General features: G+C 27.6%; 1 protein-coding gene across 1 annotated transcript; it reads left to right on the forward strand.

Annotated features, from left to right (window-relative positions):
* Window positions 1-3,286: 3,286 nt before the first annotated feature.
* LOC135926696 (muscarinic acetylcholine receptor gar-2-like) lies at window positions 3,287-27,152 on the forward strand. Its single transcript, XM_065462628.1, has 4 exons — window positions 3,287-3,834; window positions 20,354-21,973; window positions 24,210-24,335; window positions 26,740-27,152. Exons 1-4 carry the CDS (start codon window positions 3,357-3,359, stop codon window positions 26,913-26,915), a joined length of 2,400 nt encoding a protein of 799 aa, XP_065318700.1. The 5' UTR covers window positions 3,287-3,356; the 3' UTR covers window positions 26,916-27,152.
* The last annotated feature ends 124 nt before the right edge of the window (window positions 27,153-27,276 follow it).

Raw genomic sequence — 27,276 nt, forward strand, 5'->3', positions numbered from 1 at the left:
AAACATTTGGACATTTATTAGTGAAATTTCGAGACTTAGGCAATATTTTTCTGCCTAAAATATTGAGTTAGCCGTTTTTAAAATTACTTAGAATAATTTGGTAAAAAAAATTTTTTTAAAAAATGTTTATATTCAACATACAGGTATCAGTAGCGTTATGTGGGGTGGGGGCTCAAGCGACCTGAAAAATTTGGATAGCCTCTGAAATTTTTAATTTTTTTGGAAAATGCTTTAAAAAAGATCATTTCGATAATGTTTCCCAGAAAAGGTCATTTTAAAAATATTTCCTAAAAAGGTAATAATTTTGTATTTTTTATACTTGAGGCTCCTGATATGAGAGGGATATGAACGAAAAAACTTGTTCGGTTCAGTTTTAGGTTCAGGATGTTAAAGTTCCAAAAAGATAATAATATCGGTTGGATTTTAAAACCCGTTCGAACCGATTCTAACTAATATTCAATTTATTGTTAATATTTAAAACAATTACGATATCATAAAGTTCGATGCGGACATTTAGAGGCAGTTTAGGACCACTTAATATAATTTTTAACTGTTTGGGTTGTGATCTGTAAATAAGCGGTAATGCTGGTTTAACGGTACGGCTTGTGCTTGGTTTGGATCACTGATAAAACGGACAAAATATCTAACCAGGGCACCCAACCTATAATAAGGTCTACATTAAAAAAAATCAAATTATTTTATTTTATTTTTGCAAAATATAAGTTCCACTTCCAGACTGTTCATTATTTGAACAAGTGCTATTTATTGCAAACAATAAATTTTATCTTAATTATATATATATTTTTAATAGAAAACAGAAAAACAATTACTTTATCAAATAATATAATATAATATACAAATTACAAATACAATATAATAATTATATATTTTATAAAATATCTATAAATATTCATATTTTATTATTATTAAAATATCGAGTTTAGGTAAATATAGCGCAGTATAGAGGGATAGAAAATATGCTCTAAAACAATTTAATAAAATTTTGAATGAAGATAAATATAACATTTCAGTATTGGGTGATGACTTGTTTTATATAAAAATCTCCTACCCCCCCCCCCCCCCCCCCACCTACACTTTATTCTGAAATAGAGTCAAAATTCTATATTTGGCTAGAAGTACCGTTTGATCTTTACGGTAGATTCCTGCAAAAGGATTTTTTAAGCCCAATCTTACCCCCTGGCCCCGTGGTAGATACAAACTTTTAAGACCCATAACCTGGGGTGTTTCAGTGGCACAATTTCATTGAAATGAAAATAAATGTTAAACATTAGATAAATTAAATATAATTGGTAAAAATCAATCCCAAAAATACGAATAATAGAGAATTGAAAATTCTAGGATTTCGACGCCCTTTTCTTTCACCCTAAAATTCTACCGTGAGTTGAAAGCCGCCATAGAATAGTAATTTTTTGATTATTTCTTGCTATTTAAGTTTCAATTTCCTGGATTTTAAGTAATAAAACAACTTATGATTTATATATTTTTAATTATGCATTGTTTCTGTGTTTATATATTTTGACATCGCACGATTTGGCAAGTTTTTGGTTGGACCGTACAAGCTTGTCCGATACGGAATAATTTTTTGTAAACGAATAAATCATAAATTTGCACGATTTTAGGTTTAAATCAAATTGCAAAATAATTTTATATTTATGCTCGATTAAAAAATAAATAAATATATATACATATGCCTCAGTCCAACCCTACCTTATTCATTAATAAGCTTAGGGCCAAACCCCACCCTGCCTGCGACTTGTTGGAGCTCAACCAAGCTGAAAAATTTTCTAATTCCCCTTTAAATATTTCTGACGTCATGGATATTAAAGATCCGCAAAGCCCGACCTGGTACCCGATGCTGGGTAAAAAAAATTAACTGGTCGAATAATTTTTTTAAATATATGTATTTGATTGATATTTCATAGAAATGATAATCCACATAGTAAAGTGTTTTTGATATAACCAACTCCCCAATATTATAAATAGTTGTTTATTTTGGTGTTCAATAACATACATTTCGGGTTAAGCCTTGAATTTAAAATAAATAAATTGAAAGCAGGGTCGGGCAACCTTAGTAAAAAATTGAAACCGGGCTGGACAAAAATTTGGCCCGGTCGGGTAATGACTAAATTACCACCGGGGTGTGCCGGGCCTAGAAATTTTGCCATTTGCAAACTTCTATATCTATAGGATAAACAAACACAATTAAAAAGATAAGAATAATTTTCGACCTAAAAATTTTAAAGTATTTTCTTATTCCTGTTTGATTTTTTCCTTTAAAATTTTATTTTCCACTGATCATTCGGGGTAGTTCCGCCCCCTCCCATTTATCAAAGATCTTTTATTTATGTTGGGGGGGGGCTAGGAGCAAAAAGAAGAGAAAGAACATTCCAAAAAATAATTTTAATAGAATATTATTTTTCTAGGGAAAACTTTTATTATCTTTTTAATTTGTTATTAAGGTCTTATATAAGCGTATTCAGAATTTTTCTATAGGGGGAAGGAGGAAAGTATGATTTGGTAGGTCTTTTTCGCCATATATTGGAGGTATTTAGGGCCACTTATTGAAGACCTTTGACTATATTATATTTTTATAAAAATGATTTTGGATTTTCACTATTGTTTTTATAAAAATTTTGAATTATAGTCGTTATTTTAATAAAATTATTAACTTTTACTAATTTTATTTCAAATTATTGTTTTTAATGATATCTATCTTGTATCCATTTTTAGGAAGGGTGGGGAAGGGGGTGTATGCAGGAGGATGTCTACATAAAATGATACAAGAATAGGCAAATTTCCGATGGAGAAGGAAATTTCCCACTTCCTCTTGGTTACACACCTGTTTACATATTTTATTATAGTACTCGATTATATAACATTTATTATGGAAAAGAAAAGGTAATAAGGATCAAATATATAACGAGACAGAAATATTTATTTATAAATCTTAAAATTCTGAAAAATTTTATTTTTTTTATTATCTATGTTTGATTTATAACTCGATAATTTGTATAAATATTGATAAGAGTCGATAATTTTGTAATAATTTAAATGTATATCGACAATCAATTCAATTTAAAAATAAATAAATAATTATTTTAAAATTTTTTGTTATTAGAAAATAATTAAATTACAAAAAAAACGGAAAAAAAATAATAATATATTTTATATATTAGAAAACTTTGCTAAATACAAATGGATTATATATATTTTTTATAACAGTTTTAATAGTTTAAATTTTCTACAATAACAAATTCGTAAAAAAAGATGTCATTCAAAATATTAAGAAATTTAATCTTTTTAATAAAAAGAAGAGCAAAGCTTTTACGCTTTTAATGGCCAATGCCATTTGTGCAGTATACGCAAAAGATATTTTTAACATAACAGATTGGACCGGTCCGTCTAACCCCCAGGAGGGCTTTTCTAACGATTCTTCGAGATATTTTTGGAACCAACAATCATGGAATTCTTCTCAACAAACTTTTCTCATTCCAAATATATCAATATTATCAACAGTCACCACACATACATCTTATCCCCATTCTGTCACTGACAAAGTTAAGCCCTGGCAAAAAAATTTTACTCAGAATTCACCTTCGCACGAACTCAATCTAACCCAAATTCTGGGTTCCAAACAATTGGCGCACAAGGTGCTCATTCCTATAACCGTTATTTATTCTGTGATTCTGATAACAGGGCTGCTGGGAAATCTACTGACCTGCGTTGTCATAATCAAAACAGCGTCATTGCATACCGCCACCAATTATTATTTGTTTAATTTAGCCGTGGCGGATTTATTGTCACTCATCATAGGTTTTACCATATATATTTTTAGTGTATTTATATACATATATACCAGACCACTATTAATAAATATCGGTCGCTTATTATACTGTTGGCACAGGAGACGCTGGTGCTATATTGTATATGCCATAATATTTAACAAAAACAACTTATATTATGTAATTTAGATTTAGAAATTAAATATTTTAACTCCATTTTACACAATCCAAAATTAGATGAAGAAGATTAATTTCGACAAAAATGGAGATAGACAATATAACTATTCTCTATAATTCTTATAACTATTTAAAAGAATCTTATGGTCATTAAGAACGACAAGTTTTGAATCCATTTATATTATTAGAAAATTAAGGGATCACCTTACAGAAACTGGGGTGGGTGGGGGGTGGATGTTATGAAAATGCCCCTTTGTGTATAGTCAAATCTGTCTATGGCACGGTTAGAACCAAAATATTTGCCCAACTTAGACAGTTGCCCAATTTATCAAGACTTTTTACTTTAGAAAAAATACATTTTACCATCAGTTCGAGTTTTAGTATAGCAAAAATGTTCAACCTTTTTCAAATTTGAGGAAAATTATGCATTAATATGTAGTATTGAGATCAGAGATCTTCATTGGTCTTGCCTGGCCTAGGTTCGCAGTAAAAACAAAAAATTCTCAAGCCCATAATAAGTTCTAAAAATTTTGCCCAAGCCAGGCCCAACCCATATCAAAAATATAATTTATTGCATTCAATGAAAATGAATAATATTTTAGTGTATTTAGTTTGCAATATTAAAATTTTTTATTACAAATAGAAGAAAAAATTTGCAATATTTCTTTGATCTAGCAACTGTTTTAAATATGCTATATTTAAACGAAATTTTTTTAGGCCCAAACCCATTAAATATTTAAAGAATCCCAGGCCTGGCCCAGACTCGCTAGAAAATATAGTATTAAGGCCCATACCCGACCCTGAAACTTTGAATTACACTATTTTTAATAACAAAATTTAATCGAAATTTATAGGGTAGTTACTCTATTTATGTTGCAATATATTTCCGGTTAAAGACTTTCAAAAAATTTAAAAATCGCTCTCAATAGAATTATACGAAATTCATAAATTCCTTAACCCAATACGACTTACAAAAATATGTTTTATTTGCTTGGAGTTTGTTAATGTCTTCTATGGATTTATGAATATTGTAAAATAATTCCTTTAGAGATATTAAATCTTTTAGCATAATCTCTTTGAGTTATAATGTTTTAGAAATTTAATAACCTTAATTTTCTTAATTAACGATAACGCCTTATACTTGTTTTCTTTATTAATTTTGTTATATGACTCTGAATAGTTTTAAATAGATGATAAAATTTTATAATATAAATGAATGAATGCAACAAAAACAGCAAATGCCCACTTAATAGAGGTCTTGTGCAAATGGACAAAATATTAAATTCTGCAAGGTAGACATTTGCCCAATTTATCAAGGCATTTTTACATAGTAGTTAATAGGAATATGAATGGGGCTCGGAATGGTGGTCAAATTAGTGAGATGACCAAATTATCAAGAGCCAAAATTAGGCAACCTTGTCTGTATATATACGTATGTAAGTATGTTTTTTTTCTAAAAGTGTGAACATTTTTTTAAGATATTTTAAGATACCATCTTGTCATATAATATATACCATTTTATAACAAAAAAGAGAGCATTATCCTTTTAAACTTAATTACTACTTATTTATTTATTTTAAAAATAGCTTTAATTAATGTCCATTTTGAACTTATTAATTATATATGATTTTTGAATGACTATCGCTAACGAGCACGTGATTATTTTTTCGTTAAATAAAATAGGAAAGTTGAGAAGGAAAGAACGAATGGCTTTCTCGCTGAGAGTTTGTTTTAAACAAATTAAAATACTTTATCATTTATACCTTCAGAATTTAGATAAAAATAAACAATAAAATAATTTTAAAATCAATAAGGAATAAAATATTTTGTGATTTCCAGGGGTTATTACTCCATTTTTTTTTCTCTATAAGAAAGAAAGAAGGAAAGAAAGATTGCGAAAACGTTTCAAAAAAAATTATCACTACTTATGAGGTGATAGATCCTCTATCTGTAATTAATACAATCTTGATTCGTTAGGATTTCTAATTGCAGGTCCATGCCAATGCTTTTGGCGACCTAAAAACCCCCAATTTATCTAAACTTTAAAATAAATAAATCATTTTCGACATTTTCAAAATGGGATTCGTGAATGAGCAGATTAGAATATAATGTAGGTAATATTTATACAATATATAAATAATTTGTAATAAATGTTAGAAATAGGAAAATATTAAGCATAATTTATGTAATATATATATCTTTATAATAGCGGTCATTTGCCACTGTCTTAGTTCTCTATTTAACTTAATCGGGACTCCATTTCCTAACTCTATACTTAGTTCCACCATTGATACGTGTTATTCTTACTTTTTTTGGTTAAAAATTTAATTCATTTTCTTCTATAAATGGTTTCGCTTTGTCATCGAAACAATTTGCCAAGGGGATAAGAAATTTATATAAAATAATACTTATAAATTTTCTCCAAAAAATATTATAAATTGTGACAATAACCAATTAAACTATTATTTTTTTTTTCGAAATTCAATTGTTTTAAAGACCTATTGGTTTTAAGTCAAATGATTCTTATCTAATTAACGATTGTTTATTTGCTTCCCAAAATGATAACTTAAAGTCCTTCAATAAAATATTACAATGGCACCTAAAAGCCTCCCCACCCCTCCCTCTTCCCCCAAAAAATACTGGCTATGCCTATGAGCGGTCCTAGAAGCCTTTTTCAAAAGAATATAATGGCTAGTGAAGTTTAATAAAATAAAATGGCACATCTTAAATTAAGATCTGTAATTAAAAAAAAATCAATCCGCCTGTCCGTTCCTTCCATTCTTAGCTAAAAATTTTGTTTAACTTTTACCCCCCCCCCCTCCCCTAATGAAAAATTATTTGATGTTGATTCGTCTCTTAATTTATTTTAATATATATTTTAAAAATAAATGCTCATATCCACAGAAAAATATTTTCACCCTTCCCCCCCTCCTTCTCCTAAACCCATCGTTTTAAAAATATCTTTAACCGGTCGCCCCGCTTAAGATATGAGCATACAAAAAACCCACTTATTTCAGATCTATACCTTAAACTGACAAACTAAAAACAATTAGAAAATTAGCCTATGCCAACCAAATCATGGTCATTTTTAATTATTTCGATAGACAAAATATATTATAAACGAAGCTTATATTAATAATGCTGATTGTGGTCCAACTTAAGGAAATTATTTTTAATCACATGACCATGTCAGATTTGACAAATTATTAATAAAAAATGATTTAATTAAATCAATATATCATCAAATCAATATATCATAAAAATAACCCATATATCTCAAACCTTTAATTAACCCTAACCTATATCCTCCTAACCGTTAACCCTAATTACTTATTTTAAAAAAGAAATTTCCATAACTTGCTGATTTTTTGAGTTAGGTTATTATCATTAATGCTATGTTGATAAATCCAGGGCTCAATTTCCGTTTTTTTAATATTAAAAATGAGATTTTTATTAATATAATGGGGGAAAAAAATTAATTTTATTTTTGTTAATTGGATTATATACATATTATTATTTATTTTGACACTCTTAAAATTCAAATAAAGCAATTAAAGTAAAAGATAAACCTAAATTTAGACAATGCTTTATTTTTAAATTTCTAAATTTTTTTTAAAAAAAAAGAAAATAAATTGAAAGGGAACATTAAAAAAAAAGATTATTCCGCGAAATACAAAATAAAATATTTAAGAAATTATTGTTAATTGCTAGGGATATCCGATCCGCAATTTTTTTCATTGATCCAATCTGTCATTGAAAATATTTTCTAAAAACCGGTCTGATCAGGTATTGAAAATATTTTTTAGAAACCGATCCGACCCGATATTGATATTAAAAACCGATCTGAATTTTTAATTAATAAAAAATTGCTTGTGAAATGTTATATTTGTTTAATTTTTAAGCTTTTGGAATATTTATTTTAAAAATTTTTAACCAGAATATTTATATTACTCCATTTATTTTCTTATAGAATAAGAATTCCAAAAAGTCTTTATATTTTATATCTAAAACGTTCTCTTTTCAAAATTCTAGTAAGGTCAATGTTTATGTTAGAAGAAGAATAAATTATTTTTTTTTCATCAAAATTTCAGATTATTTTTAATCTCGATCTTACCCTGCATTCATAATTAGTGCGAATTCACAGCGAAGTATATAAAAATACACAAAAATTCAGCATATTTTGTATATTTCGCCAAGAATTTATGCCAACTTGTATGCAGGGTAACCCCTCATTCACAGTTTGCTCGAATTCGCGGCAGATGATTTAAAAATACAGGGTGTTATTTATATAATTTACCACCAAATCTCTCTAACAATGAATGAAGAGTAAATCATACATTGTTATTAACCCATAATTATGTTATAAATATGATCGTATTTCATGAATATTTTATCAAATTCAAAATACCTTTATTTAAGTCCCTTATAAAAAAAATGTTAAAAAAGATTATGGGGTGTGCCAGGGATAAAATTTATTCTATTTACGCGATTGATCAATCTTATTATTTATTTTAAAAAAAAATTAGGATTGAATCGATTTTTAAATGATATCGAGCCGATCCGAATTTATTTAGATAATGATCATTATCGGTGGCGTTCCGATTCTGATATATTTCCGATCCAATATATTGGACAGCCCTAATAATTACAAAAGAAAGAGGAAATAATGTGGTATTAGATTAAATATAAAATTTAATTATTATAAATTAATGTAATTTCATTTTAATTATTTTTTAAACCAACATTTATATTTTGTCCACTTTTAAAAAAAGTGTAAAAAAAATAAAAATAAATTAAGAAAAATATGTTTAATAATTATTTAAATTTTACGCGTCTAGAATTTATTAAAAATACAAACAAGGGATGCTTAAAATGAATAGTAATTTTTTTTTGAAAAAGAACTTTATAAAAAATAAAACTCTTTTGAGTTTGACAAAAAAAAAGGACATTTATAGAAAAAAAAGGGATAAAATTGTAAAGAAATAAAAAAATAACTAGAACTTATCCGACCTTATTTTTTTGATCTTCTAAATCGATAAAAATGAGAATTTCTATGGTTTAAAACACCCTAATCTTTATGGAGTTGTCAAAAGTTACTCTAAAAAAAATAATTAGTTAGAAGGGGAGGGGGCAAAATTTTTGAAGTAGAACAAATAGTTAGGCACTCATAGAAATTTTTGCTATTTTTATCAAAAGTTTGTAGACTATTTTTATATTTAAATTTTAACCCTAAACGAATTATAAATTCTGTTTTTTTTCCATAAGTCATTAATACTAAATTTTGTTTAAGTCGACCTTTCATCTATTCTCTGGTACTCAATAGAACTCTCTTTAGTGTAGAGAATGAGACCTCACAAAAAACCGCTGATACATGATGAACCTTTATACAATTTCCTAAATGCGAGCTGATTTTTTTTTATACATAATATTTACTATATTTTTAAAAAATTATGTTTCTTTAACTTCTGCAGCCAATAATCCTTTTGCTGTTTTCATTTCATTATGTAACGTTTCCACATTTAAGTTTAATAATCATTCCAGTGGGGAGGGGGATAATGTATTAAAACATGATAGAAGATTATAATCATCTTGTACAAATCTATCTAAAAAACGATCTACAAAGTAATCAATTATTTTATAAAAAATCTTGAAGATTTATGGGCGTTTTATGTACCCTTGATGATTTTTGAGGGATGAGATTAAATATTCATATAAGTTTCTCAGCCTTAATTCTTATAAAATCTAAAGAATTATTACTTTTATTTTTTAATATATTAACTGTGGAATCGATACAATTTTTAACATCCAATATAATAGTACCTACTGACTGTAGATACTTATTTAGTGGAGTTATTAATATCTCATAAATGAAAATGGCCAATATAATGTACTTTATATTAAAACACTGAGATAAAAGACCAGTGGCTTCGACTAAATCATGAGACCTCTGAGCTAAGAGTTCTATGATACGAGATGTTTATAAATGACCAGTCTACTTTTGGTCTTGATCTGTATCGGGCCTAATTTTTCAAGCCCGGCCCGGCCCGAAATTTTTTTAAAAAGTTTTGCCGGCCCGGCCCGAACCCAAATTTTTTTTAAAAAGTTTTAAAGTAGAAATGATAACAATATTATTATACTAATTTTGAACCATAGGATGCAACTTGTGATTGTAGCAATGTATACAAGGTAATTTTATCAATTTTTTTGAAGTGGGTTAGAAGTGATAACAATATTATTATACTAATTTTGAACCATAGGATGCAACTTGTGATTGTAGCAATGTATACAAGGTAATTTTATCAATTTTTTTGAAGTGGGTACGTACTTCTCTATTTTGGATAGACATGACTTTTGCACATAATATGCCTGGCTTATTATATTCGATGAATTGATATTTAATTCATTAAGTTGCTTTAAAATACATTTAATAAGCAGAAAGACATTGTAAAATAATGATTTATTAAATTTTCTTGTATTTCTCCACAAAAAATATAAATAATTATGCTCAGGTTTTAACTTGTCTATTAATTTTTATAAATTAAATAATTAATATTTTTCTGAAAATTTTGTTATTTTCATTTAGATTTAATTGTTAATAGTGAATTAAAATTTAATAACTAATTAATTTTTTTTAAATTTGGAGGCCGGGGCCCCCTCCCCCCGTGACTACGGCCCTTAATAATATTTTATATATATTTCGGGGAAAAAGAAGGGGGGGGGGTGGTTGTGTAGGGAAGAAATTTATATTTGCTTAAAATGATATTTAAGAAGGTAAATTTGCTGTGGGGGGGGGGAGAAAATTTTCCACTTTCTACGTGCCTCGTGTCAGGACTAACATACTTTGTTAATTTTGCCTGACTAGTTTATTTTTTATGATTATTCTACTCTTTTATTGAAAATATGTTTAAATAAAAATAAGATTTTGGCAAGTAACATATTTAATATTTCTTAAAGTTTTTGATTTTGATTTTTATTCGTATTCGATATAAATATATGCCGTATTGGGATATGAAATCCATGGGGATTTGTAATCTTTCGATTTTGAATCATTTGCCGAGGGTCGATTTAAAAAATTTTAAAGTCCAATTTAACAGGAAATGTATTGAATGTGTAGAGTACCTACCTTAGAAATTTTAGATTTTTTTTTACCATAAACATTTGTATATATTTTTTTAAAAAAAATTACAGCTAAAATCCATATAAAAATCAATATAAATTAAGATTAGTTGTAAAGTTCATAGCAGAATGGTTTTAAATTCACCGACGTGGGTACTCTACACAGGCTGAAACACATATCCGGTTAAATCAACTTTAAAATTTTTTAAATAGACCCTCGGCAAATGATTTGAAATCGAAAGATTACAAATCCCCATGGATTCCATATCCCAATACGACATACATTTCCTTCAAAAGATAATTTAATACGATATCTCAAACAATTAAATACAAACGAATATATAAAAAATTATAAATTTAGTTGCGAGATATTCAGTTTGTCGATCGAAGAGAAATTTGGGGTATCATTTTACGAGTAGGGTTTTTTGGGAGGAACGATGGAATGGTGAGATAATGACCGTTGTTTGATATTAGAAGGTGGTGGTTTTTTATACATTACCATATTCTTAAGGCCATGACCAAAATCTAAACTTTAGCAAATATTAAAATTTTAATAAATCGTATAAAATTTTCTGAAATTATGTTTTGGTCATGGTTTTTATTTACATTTAAAATAGATTATTTATTTTTTTCTCATTAAAGTTTCGAAAGTTTGTGATTTTTTTTTGATATTTTAGAGACGGCCTATTGAGTTACAAAGATTAAAATGTTTAAAATAATTATCTAATTAATCAATCACAAATCACACACACACTTTAAAAGATTTCGCAATTTAAAAAATATTTATATAATCTTAAGATTGGCAATTTATTTTTAATCAATATATTATTCGAATCGTAATCATTAATCATTTATAAATAGGAAAAACATTTGTCACTTAAAAAAATATTTTTTTTTTAGGAAGGAAGGGAAGGAAAGATTATTTTGAGTTCCAATCCTCATAAAGCTGGCCTAAGAAATTGGAATATTTTTTTTGTAAATGACCAGAAGGAGGCTAATAATAATGAATTTATTTTTGGTTATTTACAAGATCACAATCGAAAATTCAGGTGTGTAAAGTCCAACACAGCCGTGTTATCATTCTTCAAATGAGTATCTCTATATCATTTATGTTACGAAGTGTCAAATCTTTAAATATTATCTAAATTAAAATATAAAGGATTTTAGTTTTAATTTATTATTAAAATTGCTAATTTAATGAATAAAAATTGGGGATTTTTTTTTTATAAATGATTTGGCTGCCCTATAAATAATTAATTAATTTACCAATAATATTCCTATTTACATATACGAATTATGAATTATGCATCTAATATTTAAAATAAATTGAATGCATTAAATTCAGGAGTGTGTCGTTAAATTATCCTAAAATTTTTGGTATAAACTAAAAAAAAAGAAGGAAAGATATGTCATGCAGTATCGTCTGGGGGGGGGGAGCGTAGGGGTAGCCTTCTGAAAAATTTGAGCCCTCTCAAAATTTCTAATTTTTTTTATAACCACTAAATAAAAAGGTCATTTTGAATAATGTTAACTAAAAAAAGAGGCCATTTTGGAAAATGTTAACAAAAAAAAGACAATTTTGAAAATAATTTTAAAAAATTTTCTTTGAGTCCCCTGAGATTGTAAAGGCTAGTGATGCCCCTGATGTCATGGATTGACTAATTTCTTTTAAAATAGTGGATAAGAAAATATTGAAAGAATAATTTTAAATAGGGGGTTAAAAAAATATAAAGGAAATTTTTATCTTGGTAAAATAAAGAAAAAAAGGAAATAGCAAATGTGTGTCACTGGATAATAATTTTTTTATTGGTTAAAAAAAAATAATTGTGGGAAGCATAGAATCCAAACTGTACGCTTTTGGTAACGAGTATTTATGGTGAATATATGCCTCCATCTCTTGGAATGAATGTGGCGCCCTCCTTCGTCGGAGATCATTTTTAAATTTTAATCAATATAACAAAAATCTCCCGCTTAACTGACTCTTCCTTCCTAGAGGGGGGGGGCTATGTGAGTGGGTGAGTCCCTATTTCAAAGATTTAAGCTCACTGAAAACTAATTTTGACCTTATTCCCCTTTTTATTTGCTCGATGCCGACGTTTTGCTTGGACATCAATCTAAATATACCAATCTTTTTCTTGGTTAAGTTATCGTGACATATTAAAAAAAAACTTTTTCAAAATATATTAATTTTTTGAATTTTTATATATAATATTTTTAAAAAATTAAAAAAAAAAAATTTTCATTACTTTTTAAAAAAGATTAGGATGAATGAATTCAATATTTTTTTCTTATTTTTATTAAAAAGAATTAAATGATTAAAGATAAAATTTAAAAAAAAAATAACTACTTTTATACGGAACGAGAAATGCAGAGAGAAAGGTGAATTATAGAAAAAGGGATGTAGCTGCGGGAGAGAGGATTCATGGGGTCTAGGACCCTAGTCAAAAATTAATTTATGCATTTTTCAAGGACGGGTGATGTTTTCCCCATCCTACCTACCTCTTAAAATTTTTGTATTCTCCTTTGAGTCATATTTCAAAATTTTGACACTGCCCTATTGGGATATGGAATTCATTGGAATTTGGAATCACTTAATTCTTAATCATTTACTGGGAGCCATTTTTAAATTTGATTAAAAAATTCTGATTTAACTAGAAATGCATTCCAACATGTTACATAGTATGCCCACCGTGAATTTCAGACAATTTTGCCTAGAACTGTTAAAATAATGGTAATTTGTATCCATTTTTATATAAATTTTTCATATAAATTGAAATAAATGCGCAACAGTCTATGGCCAAAATTGTTCAAAATTTATAGGGTAGGTAGTCTAGATATGCTGGAATCTATTTCCGGTCAAATCAGATTTAAAAAAATCCCTTTTAATATTGAGATTTCGAATCCACATAGAATCTATATACTAATAGGACAAATATCCGTCATATATATGAAGCAAAAAAAAATTAGCCAATCGAGTTCCCTATAATCATGGAAATTGAGGTATAAATTTAAGTCTGGCTGTTTTGAAAAAAAACCTTTCCACTTTTCTTAGGCTCGGTTCAAATATTTTTAAATATTTTGTCATATTTAAAATAATTTTACTTTATTGAATTATTGATCCAAAAGCAATTAAGGCTAGATAAACCTTTGAGACCGCATAATGTTCAAAACTTTGAAAGTTCATAATTAGCATAAATTGGCATTCGTTTATTTTTTAGTTCTACTTTATTAATATTTATAAAATAAAAAGTTTACAATCACAATACAATTAAAGTTCGGTATCAAAACCCATTTTTTTCGGAACCACCAGATCCAATATAATTTTTTTTATAAAAAAATATGACTGACAGATCCGATCAGTCAGAGATTCTAATCCAATCCTTAGACTATTGAAAATGTAATCGATACATTTCTAGAAAAGCGGGAAATTTTTGTTTGAAATTAAAAATAGAGTTGTTAAAAGGTTTTAGCCCATTTTGAGCTAAGATTTTAGCCAAAATAATATTTCGCAAACTTCTTCAATAGATATCCAAACCTTTCTGGCATAAAATTTCGAGGCTCATTTAAAATTTTGGGCCAAAATATCAGTGAATAAAAAGATTTAGAAAACGAAATTATTTTTAATTTTGCCGTGATCCAATTCACCCCCGGAATTTCAAGTGATGAATTTACAAGATAAATTATTTTTTAAAAAAATCTAAAATAGCCGTTAATGGTTTTGAAGTGGGAATTTTCAATTAAAACTTAGAAGTTGTGATATTTACGCTCTATATTAACTCAAACCCTACTGGTCACCCGTGTTTCCCACTTAAACTTTGCCATAACCCCCCCCCCCCCAAAATATTATATATAATTAAAAATAAGTTAGACTATGTTCCTGGTTTGATTTATTACTAAACCAGCCCTGCTGTTTAACCGACTATTTAACTTCGACCAAACAAGCCTAAAAAGTAAAAGAAAAAAAAATTAAAAATAAACAATTCCACCAAACACCTAAAATAAACCAAAACGTGCCCTAGTTCAACAGCTGTTTAGACGAGTATCAAAAATACGAACTTAGGACCAGTCTTATTGTTTCAAAGTATTTTTTTTAGAAAAATACATAAAATAGCAAAATATGACCAATAAAATTTTTTTTACTGCTAACTGACTCAAGGTTGGTTATTTATTTTTAAAGGGATTCTAATACGCTAATTTATATTATTTATTATAACTTTGACTGCTGCTAAAGCATTCATTATAATAATACATATTATAAATATAAATATTAGTTAAAAAATATATATATATTAAATTGTATAAAAAGAAACAATACGTCGAATCAAATTTAATCAATATACAAAAAATATTATTTAAAATTAAAATATTATTTGATATCGAGGAAAAATTTATGAGTTTGTGGAGTGTGTGAGAAATTAGATATGATTGGAATTTTTTAAAATTAATTATTATTTTTTTCTAAATATTTAAATAAAAACAATTCACTTAACATAAAATGTAAAGATAAATCATAATGATGTAATCTAGAAAAAAAATATATATTATAAAATAATGCAGGTCGAACCAGGATCTCAAGAGTAGTATTGTTAAACGGCTCTTGAGCCGATTTTTAAAAACGGCTAACTCAATATTTTATCCAAAAAAATATTATGTAAGCCTGAAGATTCTACTCATAGAAGGAACAAAGATCTAGACATATATATTATCGAAATCTCGAGGCTTAGGCAATATTTGTTAGCTAAAATATTGAGTTACGTTTAACAACTCACTCAAGAGACAGTAAAGTTTTCAAGTATTTGAATTTATATACCATAAGGATTAAGCGTTATCATGAGATAATATTTTTTTAAGGGATCTTAAGATACCCTAAAATAACTAGAGATTCCTTAATAAGCCCCTCCCCCACACATCTTTCACGCAAACGCCGAAAAGGATTAATTGAGCTCGAGTTTTGAATAATGCAGGCTCATCTAAGAACCATGTTTTATAAAATGATGGTGAAAGTTTCTCAGGGCTCTCTAACACAGAGGGGAAATGCGATAACTTCATTGATGTTTTTAGTGGGTAAACTAAGGGAAGATGGGAATTACCTTCATAGTCAACACATAGGTAAATATCCATTTTATATTTTTATGTCATTGGGAGAATAAATTCTTATCCATAAAATCTTAACGGTCCTTTTTATATACTCCAATAAACGCTTTGATTAAATGGAAATTATTATAGGTGTTAAGAACAGTTAATATAGATGTGATTAAGTATGATTTTTAAAAAAAAAATATCAAATTTGGTCGTAACATAATTTTACTTTCTATTTTTAAGAAAATCAAAATCTTAAAATGACAAAATTTCCTGAACCCTATCTCTGAGTCGGAGACAAATCAGGGCTGTGTTCATTGGGGGAAGATGGGTGGCAAGAACAGTGGTCCAGAACTCTTGGCTCGGTGCTGAACACTGAGATAAAATAAATCGGCTGTTTATGATTTAAAAAGAAAAATGGAAAAAAAGAGATGTTTTTGATCTTTGTCATTATTCTGCCGCTAATTATAGTCCAGAATGTTCTCACGATTGTTACTATTTTAAAATCCTGAGTTTATTTTATAGTTCTCAATTGTGAACTTTTGATCTTATCTGACAAAAAAATAAATAAATAATGGTTTCTATAGAGAAAGAGGAACAAAGTATATCTCAATATGACCAAAAAAAAGAGGAGGTTTCTAATAGTCATCTTAAAGAGGATTTATAATGTTATCTTTAATCTTTGGATTATATTTTAAAATGATAGAAAAAATAGATAAATATCGTCTATCAAAATCTATTAATATTTAAAACTAAAATATTTTTGCCTAAAAGATGATTTATCTGATTATTATGTTAATTACGAAACCAAAAAATAAAACTATAGAAGTTACACACAATATTCTAAAAAAAAATAAAATAAATACTTTTTAAAAATATTATTTGAATATGGAAAAATAGGTTGGTTTATATTGATTTAAATTAATCCTTTTTTTTATATTCCAGAAATTTTATTTTAATATTTTTTCGCATTTAGCGCTTAGAATCCTTTTTTAAAATTATTCGTTATTCATATACGATTTTGAATAATTGGAAATAACGTTCAACGAATTCCAATAATTCTTTTTTGAATTTAATCAATTTTTATTTTTAATAAAAAGGCTATTTTGCTAATATATATGTCATATAATGGATACACCGTTACATTATAGAAGACACGCAGAGGTCAAAACTCGACCCGTATTTAAAAGTTTCTTTTGCTTTAAAGCTCGGCTCGGGGTTATTTGGCAAATTTTTTGGACCCGGTCCCCAATTTTTATTTTTGGTTATTTTAGCCTCAAAATTTCAATTTTTTTAAATTATTATTTTGAACAATTTGTTCATATTTGTTTCAAAGTGAAATTGAAAAATATTAGTAGTAAATGAAATAGTAAACGTTCCATTATTGCATGATTTTTTAACTGATTAATTGATATAATTTATATAAAATTTATTTTTTAAAATCTTACCATTTCTCGGCCTATCCCTACTTTCACAGTTAGCGTGAATTCGCGGCGAAGTATATAAAACCCTAGTCGCCGCAAATTCATGTTAAATGTAAATGCAGGGTAACCCCTCAATCACAGTTAGCGGCGAGAAATAATGAAAGAGAATAACAAAAATACATACAGGGTAAGTTCGGTTCTGGACCGGACTATCAGGTCTATAAAACCCTGCAAATCATTTTAATCAATATATTATAAAAAATAATATATAATCTGTTCTTAATAAAATTTGGTTTATACTTTCTAAATCTTAACCTTGCATACGTTTTTTGGTGTGATTAAAATTAATATAAAAAAAATATTCCCTTTTTTTTTATAGGTCTATTCCCACTTTTATCATTTTAAATTTTCTGGTGCCTCGAGAATCTCATAATATGATATTATAATAATGTTTTTTTGATCTACATAATTTTGTTCTCTTTTTTTTGTCCGACTTCAAAATATTTTGAAAACTAGCAGTTATTTTTTTTCTTCTAACTTTTTCGGCCTATTGGGAGTATTGGACAAATACCAAGATGATTTCTATGTAAATTTAAAAATGTTTCTAATTTAACACAAATTTTATTTATTAATAAATTGATCTAAACAAGAATTATTCTGAATAAAATAGAAGGAGAGATGGAAGCGATAAGGGAAATAGTTAATCATAAATTCTTATGAAAAATACGATTGTTTTAGAAAATATTTGCTTGGGTAAATACACCAATAAAGATGTTGATTGCTTAGGTTTTCGAACGTTAAGGTTTCTAAGAATATACCATTAAGAAGAAAGAAAGAAAGAAAGAAAGAAAGAAAGAAAGAAAGAAAGAAAGAAAGAAAGAAAGAAAGAAAGAAAGAAAGAAAGAAATACGTTGCTATGAGTATTCTTCAAGTTCAGAAAAAATAACTTTTCATGGGTCAGGTTATGGTTGTAAAATATAATAATAACGGTTATGTTTGAACCTTTAAAAAACTAGCTCAAACCTTTTCGCATACAAATGTATTGAAATTATGTAAAGAAAAGAACATTTTTAAAATTTAAAATTTAAATATTTTCAAGATTCTATTCTGTCAAATTATATATTATGAGGAGGAATAATAAATTTTATAACTTAGAACACTTCTATATGGCAACTTGGGTAGCTGGCACCTTCAAATATCTAAAATTAATGACTGATAACTTGTCAGCAGCACTGGGCCGAGACTTTTGACGGCCCCTTAAAAAAGCATAACTTACCTAAGCTTATTTGATATAATTTTTTGCAACAAGAACTATAAGCATAATGCTTTATTTTATTCATGAATGAGAAGCGCGTATCATAAAAATGAATATAATCATAAACTAAAATATTGCAATTTTATTTATCCTCCTTGTCTTTTTTATTTGCAAAAGAGGTTATTATATAATCTAACGATGAGACTATATCATTTTTTTTAAAATTGAAATTAATGTGAGCAACAAGTCGGTCTTATGTAAAATCGTAGGTAAGTTTTAATTAATTTGAGCGTTGGGAAGCTGCGTTTTGAGAATACCCCGCTAATTGGAATGGTTAAAATAATCCTTATAATGGATATATTTGGTAAGGCCTCATTTAACCCATTGGTGTTAATATTGCGTAAAATTTTCAATGGGTTTTTATGGGATGCTTGCTTAGTATATTCGCATTAATCATGTTTAAAGAGTTAAAATATCGTAGGGCTTAAACTGGATCATAAGCACATTTTTAGAGGTTCGTATCAGGTGACAAATTTTTTGACCGCTCAGGTTCTGTAAATAATAACGGTTAATACCGGTTTAAAAGTTCGGATTGAATCCATGTATTTTTCTAAAATAATAATGGTAATTCGGCTTTTAAGTCAAATCATCATGAAATTTTTTTGTCTATAGTATATTGTTTTTCATAACTTATAACCCACCTTTATAATTTCCTGAGTGGTAATCTAACCTTTATACTGATTCAACTTATAAATTTTTTTTTAACTGATGCGAAATGTTTTATGTTTTAATGTCTAAATAACCTTCATTTTTTTTTCACCACTGCAATAAGTGCCATTCATCTCTCCATTTGAGCCGCATTTTTAAAACGGCTATGAAGATTTTTTTTCATAGATGGCATATAAGTTTGGACATCTATAAGAGAAATCTCGAGGTTTAGGGAATATTTTTCTTGCTAAAATAGTGAGTTAGCCTTTTTTAAAAACTTGCTTAAATAGAGCGATTTTGCATCGCCAACTGCCGCATCAAAACAGAACTACTTAGATAGATATTAAAAACAAATATGATTTTTAATATTCAATTTTATATAATTAAGTAGTTAATATTTTTTAATTTGCATTTTTTTTTAAACGAAATATAATATTTGATATAATATTATTTAAAGAAGTTTTAAAAAGATTTCTGGAAAGGTAAATCAAAATTCACTACTAAATTGAATATATTTTTTCTTTTCATAAAAATAAATTATTATTTAAAAGAAGAAATTTTGACTTTATGCCCAAATATTTGGATTTGAAAAGAAGGTGCAAAATAATTTGTTTTTTTTTATCAATCTTTATGATTGCTAAATAGCTTGGATTTATTAAATTATAGTATAAATTATTTAAAATATGAAAATCAATTTAAGTAAAATAGGCTAACTTTTAGAAAAATTAAATTATGCGTTTCAATTTTAGAATATTTAAAAAAAATTTTCCTTTAATATCAAACTTAAAAAGGTATGCCACAAGAGCTTTATTCGATGTGGATCCAATATCCCTACCCCTTCGGGGATTTCATGTGTTCCTTCCGAGCATTAGTATCAGAGATGACTACTTATTCATCCATTCTATGCATAACGGCTTTCACAGTAGAACGCTACTTTGCAATATGCCACCCTTTCAAACCTCACATACTATCAAACCTACAGAGGGTCATAAAAATCATAGTGGGCGTTTGGTGCATAGCCATAGTCAATGCTATCCCTTACTCCTTGTTCACAAAAATTAATTACGTTTGCGACTTCGAAGACAAGCCCATCAGTGAATCGGCCTGGTGTGGGGTCCCATTTTCGATGAGCCAAGGCAAGTACATTCCCCTATTGTTATGGTCGGCTTTCGCCTTCTTGGTAGTGCCTATGGCCGTTCTAGTCGTGTTATATATAAAAATCGGACTCAAAATAAAAAGGTCCGCACACGCTGATATTATTATACCTGTTTACAAGCAAAATCGGAATTATCCAAACATATTTAAATATAACCCGAGAAGGAGTAGGCGTGATAAAAAGAGCTATACTTACAATAATAGTATCATTAGTGATATTTCTACGAGCATCGATGTTACGAGCAACTGTAACACTGCTATCAATTATCTTACTAATGAAAAAGGGTTTGATATAATCAAAACATCTAATAACAATATGGATAATGAAGCTATGGATGATGAAAAGATCCCTAACATTACCCCTGTTACACCCATTAAAAGTTATATAATGCAGTTCAGGAAACCCTTAGGAAAACAAAATTTTCCTAGATTAAAGGATCAAAAACAAAAACTAAAATTTGGATTCAAAGACTTGCGTCCTTCTGATGTAAAATCAAATCAAAATCATGAGGTAATCGATTCAAATATCAAGAGAAAAGGCAAAAAGTTTACTAATTGGAGGCAAAATTTTAAGAGTCGATTGCAAGTAAACCACAGAAGAGGGAACCACATACAAAAATCTTCCAAAAGGTCTAAATCTTTCATGCTCAGATTTATGAACATTAATCAAGATATAGGTAACAAACTTTACAATTCTCACACTTGCTATGAGAACAGAAGTGCCTCCAATTCTAATCACAAAATAGATGACGAACATCTTCCTGCTTCAAACATATCTTCCGAAAGCGCTTTAACAAAAAACGCATCCGAGATGGATATCGAATCCGAAACTCCTCCTACTTCTAACTCAAGTTATTATAAGTCCTCGCAGAACGAAAACATAATGGAATTCAAGCCTAGGCAAGTCAATAACAATTTATTCCAACCTCGAAATACAAAAGAGAGTTGTGAGAACCATCAGGTAGAATCGGGTATGAACTGTAATTTCAACAATTCCAACGGTATTAGTGTCATTAAAAACCATTTGAGCGAAATTTGCTCTAGTCCCGCTCTCAAAATGCGCCAGTCGAACGACGTTCCAAAAATAAAGTTATCTAGGGTTAAGAGCAAGGATTCCAAAATTCCTAAGCGGGATTCAATTTTAAAAATGTCTCGAAAATTTATAGTTTACAAAAGGCGACCCATCATTTTATCTTCTATAACCAAGAGTTACCAAAAAAGGAATCGTTCAAGAACCGACGCTATTAAGATGTTAGGTAACTTAATCGAAATTTCAATTTCTAAAATGAATACAATTTTTTTAAATAATCTCCCCTTTTCCCCCTTATCTTTATTATAAAATATTTGCAAATTGCAAATGTCAAGTATTGGTATAAGTGGACTGGGAGCAAATCGGGCCAAATTTTGTAAAATTCCTATAAAGTGTTTAAGATGTTGAAATAATATAATCCACTATTTAAACGTCGGTTTTACTTAAACTTTTGTCTAATATAATATGATGAAAACTTTATAGTATTTAAAATTTTTCTATTATTTAACTTTATACGGTTCCCAAAAAAGGATGCTCGTCAGAAAACAAGAATAATATAAATTTTGCGTATTTTTTTTAATAAATTTAGTTGGATATTTTCATATGACTGCACAAAATGGCAAAAAAAAATTGCTAATGGGCAAAATATAGATATTGGACATAAATGTTCCTATATTCCTTTACTGTTCTCTTCACCTATTGCAAAAGCTAATATAAATAATATAGGAATGTTCTATCAGTCATGATACCAAATTATGTGTCATGTGATAGAGGTTAGTCTTTAATTTTGGTATAAAATTTATCTGCCTCAGTTTGATCTTTAGAAATCGGACCTTAAGAGTATTAGATTTTTTTGGCCCAAGTTAATTTTAAAAAATAACGAGAAGATTCATTCTTAAAAAAAAGTAAGTAATTACAGTTATATTTTATAAATTATCATCTTTATCTAAAAAAAAAGGTTTTGCAATATGCGCTGGTCAAAAAAATTTAGTAAACGTTTCCAAAAAAATCGAATACGTTCACCGTTCACCTTCAGAAAGGAACGCGTTTACGTTCGTTCAAAACTTTCCGAATAAATTTTTTTTTTTTTAAATTTCGTTTAATATTTAATTTAATATAAATATACACCACATATGTTTTTATCACAATATATTAGCCATGTTAAAAATTAAAAGTTTTAAAGTCATTTTTTTAATTTTTTTTATTTTTCAAATGAATAAAAATAAGAAGATTTTCTAAAATTGAACGAACGTAAAAAAACGAACGCATTCGTCAAAAAAAAAGGAACGCGTTCACGTTCAAAGTTTGTCAAAGTCAATGACATATATAATATCTAGACTGACGATTCATTCATTAAAAGTGTACATCAATGCAAATCAGCTGGAGAAGCCATCTTGGTTACACTAATCATTATTAAAATTTTAAACGAGAGCCTAATTTATTCCTATATCTGATGCAAACTCTATTAAAGAATTACCGGATCATCGAGATAATAAGGAAGCAAGTTATCAATTTAATAATAGTTTTTAACATGAGAATAATTACTTTATGTGTTACCAAAATGGCGGGTCTAACTGATTTGCTTTTAACGACGCTTAAAAATGCATTTTAATGAATGTATCGTCAGTCTAGGTATCATATATGTCATTGGTCAAAGTATAGAAACGTCGTTCATCATTTTATTCAAGAAAACGAACTTCGTTCACGAACGCGTTCAATTTACAACACTACATTTACATTTCCGTTATCTTTTTTTTTCAAGGAAATAAACAAAGTAATATTCTTTTTTACCCTAAAAAAAATATATAAATGTAAAATATGATATTTATTTTTGAAATAAAAAAATTGGGCTATATAAATTTAAAAGATAAACTATTTTCAAAATTGGTATCTAAAAAGCGTAATTCGTTTTTCTTCAAAAATAAGTTTTCTTAGAATGCACAAACGTTCTGAAGGAGTGCTTGTAAGTGAGACATTGTTTAATAAAGGGTAATTTTAAAATTAGGAAATTAGCATAGCAAAGATTAATGCACGTGATATATATAAATATTTATTATATTTACCTTTAAAGGTAACTCGAAAAGTATCCAGTTACTTATCTTTACATTCCATAAAATGCCACTAGTTATAAATATTTTTTTTGGAAAAAAAAAATGTTTACAGTAACTTTAACAACACTTAGAGATAGCGCCTCACTCATACTGTAATTATATTTAAGATACGCTTGGTTTTAAACTTTGATATTTCTCATATAAAAAAAGTATTTTTGTGTCACATGCCCTGATTATTTCCACTCTAAATTGTTCTTTTTTATAAGAGAGAGCGAAAGAAAGAAAAGCTCTAAAAAGCTTTAAAAAAAGGTCAGATCAAAAAAAAGTATCAAATGCTCAACAGAAAGTTGTATGAGGAAAAAATAGTTTATTTATTTAATTTCTTTTTAAAAAAATATTAAAAAATAATAGTTGCGGTGGTGGTCACATTTTTCATATGCTGGGCTCCTTTCAACGCTCAAAGATTATTTTTCGTATTCGTAAAAGAATGGACACCGGAAAGAAAGGCAACCTTGGAGAAACTATACAATATCACTGGTATGACAATTATTTAATATATTTTTTATAAAAAATATCTAATAATGTTCTAAGGTTGAGTGGTTGGGAAACTCATGCAAAACAGTAGCCCTATATTAGTATTTCTTCTTCATAGTTATAAGTAGTATACGAATGCGTATATAGTTATTAACTTGATTCAATGGTGTGCTCTTAGACAGAGTATGACCTTGCTCGATTTAATTTCTTTCTATTAATTTAAGCCTGAAAATTTTAAGGGAAAAAAAAAATTCATTAAAAAAAAATAAATTATATTATTTAATATAAATATGACATAAAACTAACTTTTCGTGCTACATGTCACAAGGTGTGATAAAAGATCATCATTGATGATATATTCATTTGAATCAATTTTAGAATAACTATAATGATTCAAAGTCATAGATTATGACCTATATGAAGAAGCTCAAGATGCGGGTTCGAACCCTTGTCAAATATTAAATTAGTAAAAATTAATTTAAATCCCAACTAAATACACGCAGTGGAAGCTCGTATCTTCATTTTTTTAAAATATACTCGAGCCGGGCCTAAAAATCTTTTTAAATAGTTCCCGACCCGATGAATATAATATATTTTAAAAAGATCCGGGCCGAACCAGAAAATTATTTTTTCTAAAAATATCATGACCAGGCCTGAAAATTTAAAATCCGGGCCGGGCCTGGCCAAAAAATAAAATCCGGGCGGTTACTTGCCGAAAATTAAAAAAATTTGAGCCTCGCCGTGCAAGTGGTACCTCTGCAGGTCTCGAGTTTATATATTATAGCAATAGTAGAAAACTCTTCTTCGATAAAATAAGATAAAAAAATATTCGGTGGAATTATTTTTTTGATTCTCAAGACTGGAACGAAGAGAATATTTTGGCATTAAATTAGTCAGCTCTCAGAGGAATCAGCCTGAACTTACTAAAGAAATTGTAAATAAATCGAGTAAAGGAAAATGTTTAACATAAATTTTGCCAATTTTTTGGAGATTAAGGAAGTGTTAAAGTTCATTGAATGATTTTTTTTTTATTATAGTATAGTTTTTAATTTATCTTATTGCCAATTATGCAAACCAAATTATGCATATATATTTAAGGGGCTAATATAAAAATGTATATAAAAACGTTTTTACTATTCTTTTTTTTTAAATAAAAATTTCATGGACAAAATTAAAATTACCAAAAAAAAAACTTTATTTGTAATATTTAAAGATGGAGACTTGATGAATCAATCATACATAGACTAGATGCAAATTTTAATTAATTCAGATTTTCCTTTTTTTTTGATTAATTATTATACAGAAGTTGCCATTTTATTAAACACCAAGCTTATCTTATTAATTGAATTATACTTTTCTTAAGTAAAAAGGCATAATGATTAATCTAAAATTAATTTTTGAGAGTTTTTTTTGTTGAACGTTACTTTTAAATCGCCACTATTTTTTCCTATTGTATAGTAATTAAAATTACTTCCTTTTAAAACTGCGGAAAAAAGCTATATTTTTTTTAAAATATCGCTAATTATAATTTTGGAACTTCCTTTGAGTATATCTTAAAAACTAAAGAACTGCAGGAAAAGATTTTCTAGGCGGTAAAAGATACTTACTTTTAATCAATTTCAATCAAAATAGAAGTTAGAAAAGACCTAGACAAAAAAATCACTTAAAAATCAATTTTTCTCCCATACAATTATATAAAATAAAGCAGGAGATGCAAGAAACACTTGGTAAAAATCTTTATAATTGAATACCTCATTACATTTACTGTTTTAGTGTCAGTTCCCTCCCTACCTAAATTCTCAATTATTATCAATTGGCCAATCCTCTATGTTAATCAACCAAAATATAACTATCTCTAACTCGGATTAGCTACCTAACAAAAATAATCTTTATTGTATTCAATATTGTAGTCTCATATTAACATAAGAGGAAGCCGACACTAAAAGTCTGCAATGGATGGGCTAAAAAAATATTCAATGTGGGGTGAGTTAAAAAATTAGTTTTAACAATGGACAGTCGATAGGCGAGTGAGTTTGAAATTTATTTCGAGAGAAATGAACAAATCATACTTCTATTTATTAAAAATCATTTTTTTTTATTTCATAATTTTGCAATTATTTTATTTTATATAAGAATAAGTAAAAATATTGATAAAATAATTTTAAAACATTGGGCAGACGGGATAAACATAATTTTTAGATAAATGGGAAGGAGTATGATCGGGTTAAAACCCGGCCATGACCTCTATTCTACGATGTCCGGCTAAAAGGATATATGCTCTCTCCCTCCTTAACATTGCAAAAGACTATATTTGACACATAAAAATAAATATTTTTATCTAAATTTATTAAACTTTAAAAATAATTATTAATTTTTATATTTGAAAAAAACAACAACTATAAATTAGGTTGTCTATTCTACGCTAATTCAACAGTCAATCCAATTCTTTATAATTTGCTCTCTAAAAGGTTCAGAAATGCCTTCAAAAATATCTTATGCACCTCTTGCCACCCAAAACCAAAGCCATTAAAAACAGGACTTTTAACGTTTCATCACAAACCGATTCACCGAAATAATTTTTAAATGAAAAAAAAAAAGATTAAATTTTTAGCTCAAATAAATCAATTTTAAAAAAATAAATAATTTATATTAATTGATATAGGTTATTATTATATATTTTTTAGTATATAAATTTGCCGCTTTCCCTTTACAATTTCCCGGTTTTAACAATATTAAAATTTCTAGTCTTTCGGGGAAGCCTCGTGCAAGCAGGTTTTTATATTTTAAAATATATGGCATTCAAATGATTAAAATTTTTTAAGCCCCACTTATTATAATTAAATATTTTTATATAATATATATATTTTTTTAAAATTCGAATATTTTTAATCAATACTATATATATATTTTTCGCTAAATGCTCCCAAAAATGCTTAATAAAAAG

This window comes from Gordionus sp. m RMFG-2023, chromosome 3, assembly GCF_954871325.1.
Source record: "Gordionus sp. m RMFG-2023 chromosome 3, tfGorSpeb1-WG-v2, whole genome shotgun sequence".
In the NCBI taxonomy this organism is placed as follows: domain Eukaryota; kingdom Metazoa; phylum Nematomorpha; class Gordioida; order Chordodea; family Parachordodidae; genus Gordionus; species Gordionus sp. m RMFG-2023.

Bases quoted from the DNA above. Each gene is read 5' to 3' on its own strand.
- LOC135926696 (XM_065462628.1), top strand. From the start codon at position 3,357: ATGGCCAATGCCATTTGTGCAGTATACGCAAAAGATATTTTTAACATA. The intron at 21,974-24,209 runs GTAACTTAATCG...AAAAAATAATAG, and splicing joins CGACGCTATTAAGATGTTAG to TTGCGGTGGTGGTCACATTT. The intron at 24,336-26,739 runs GTATGACAATTA...ACTATAAATTAG, and splicing joins GAAACTATACAATATCACTG to GTTGTCTATTCTACGCTAAT.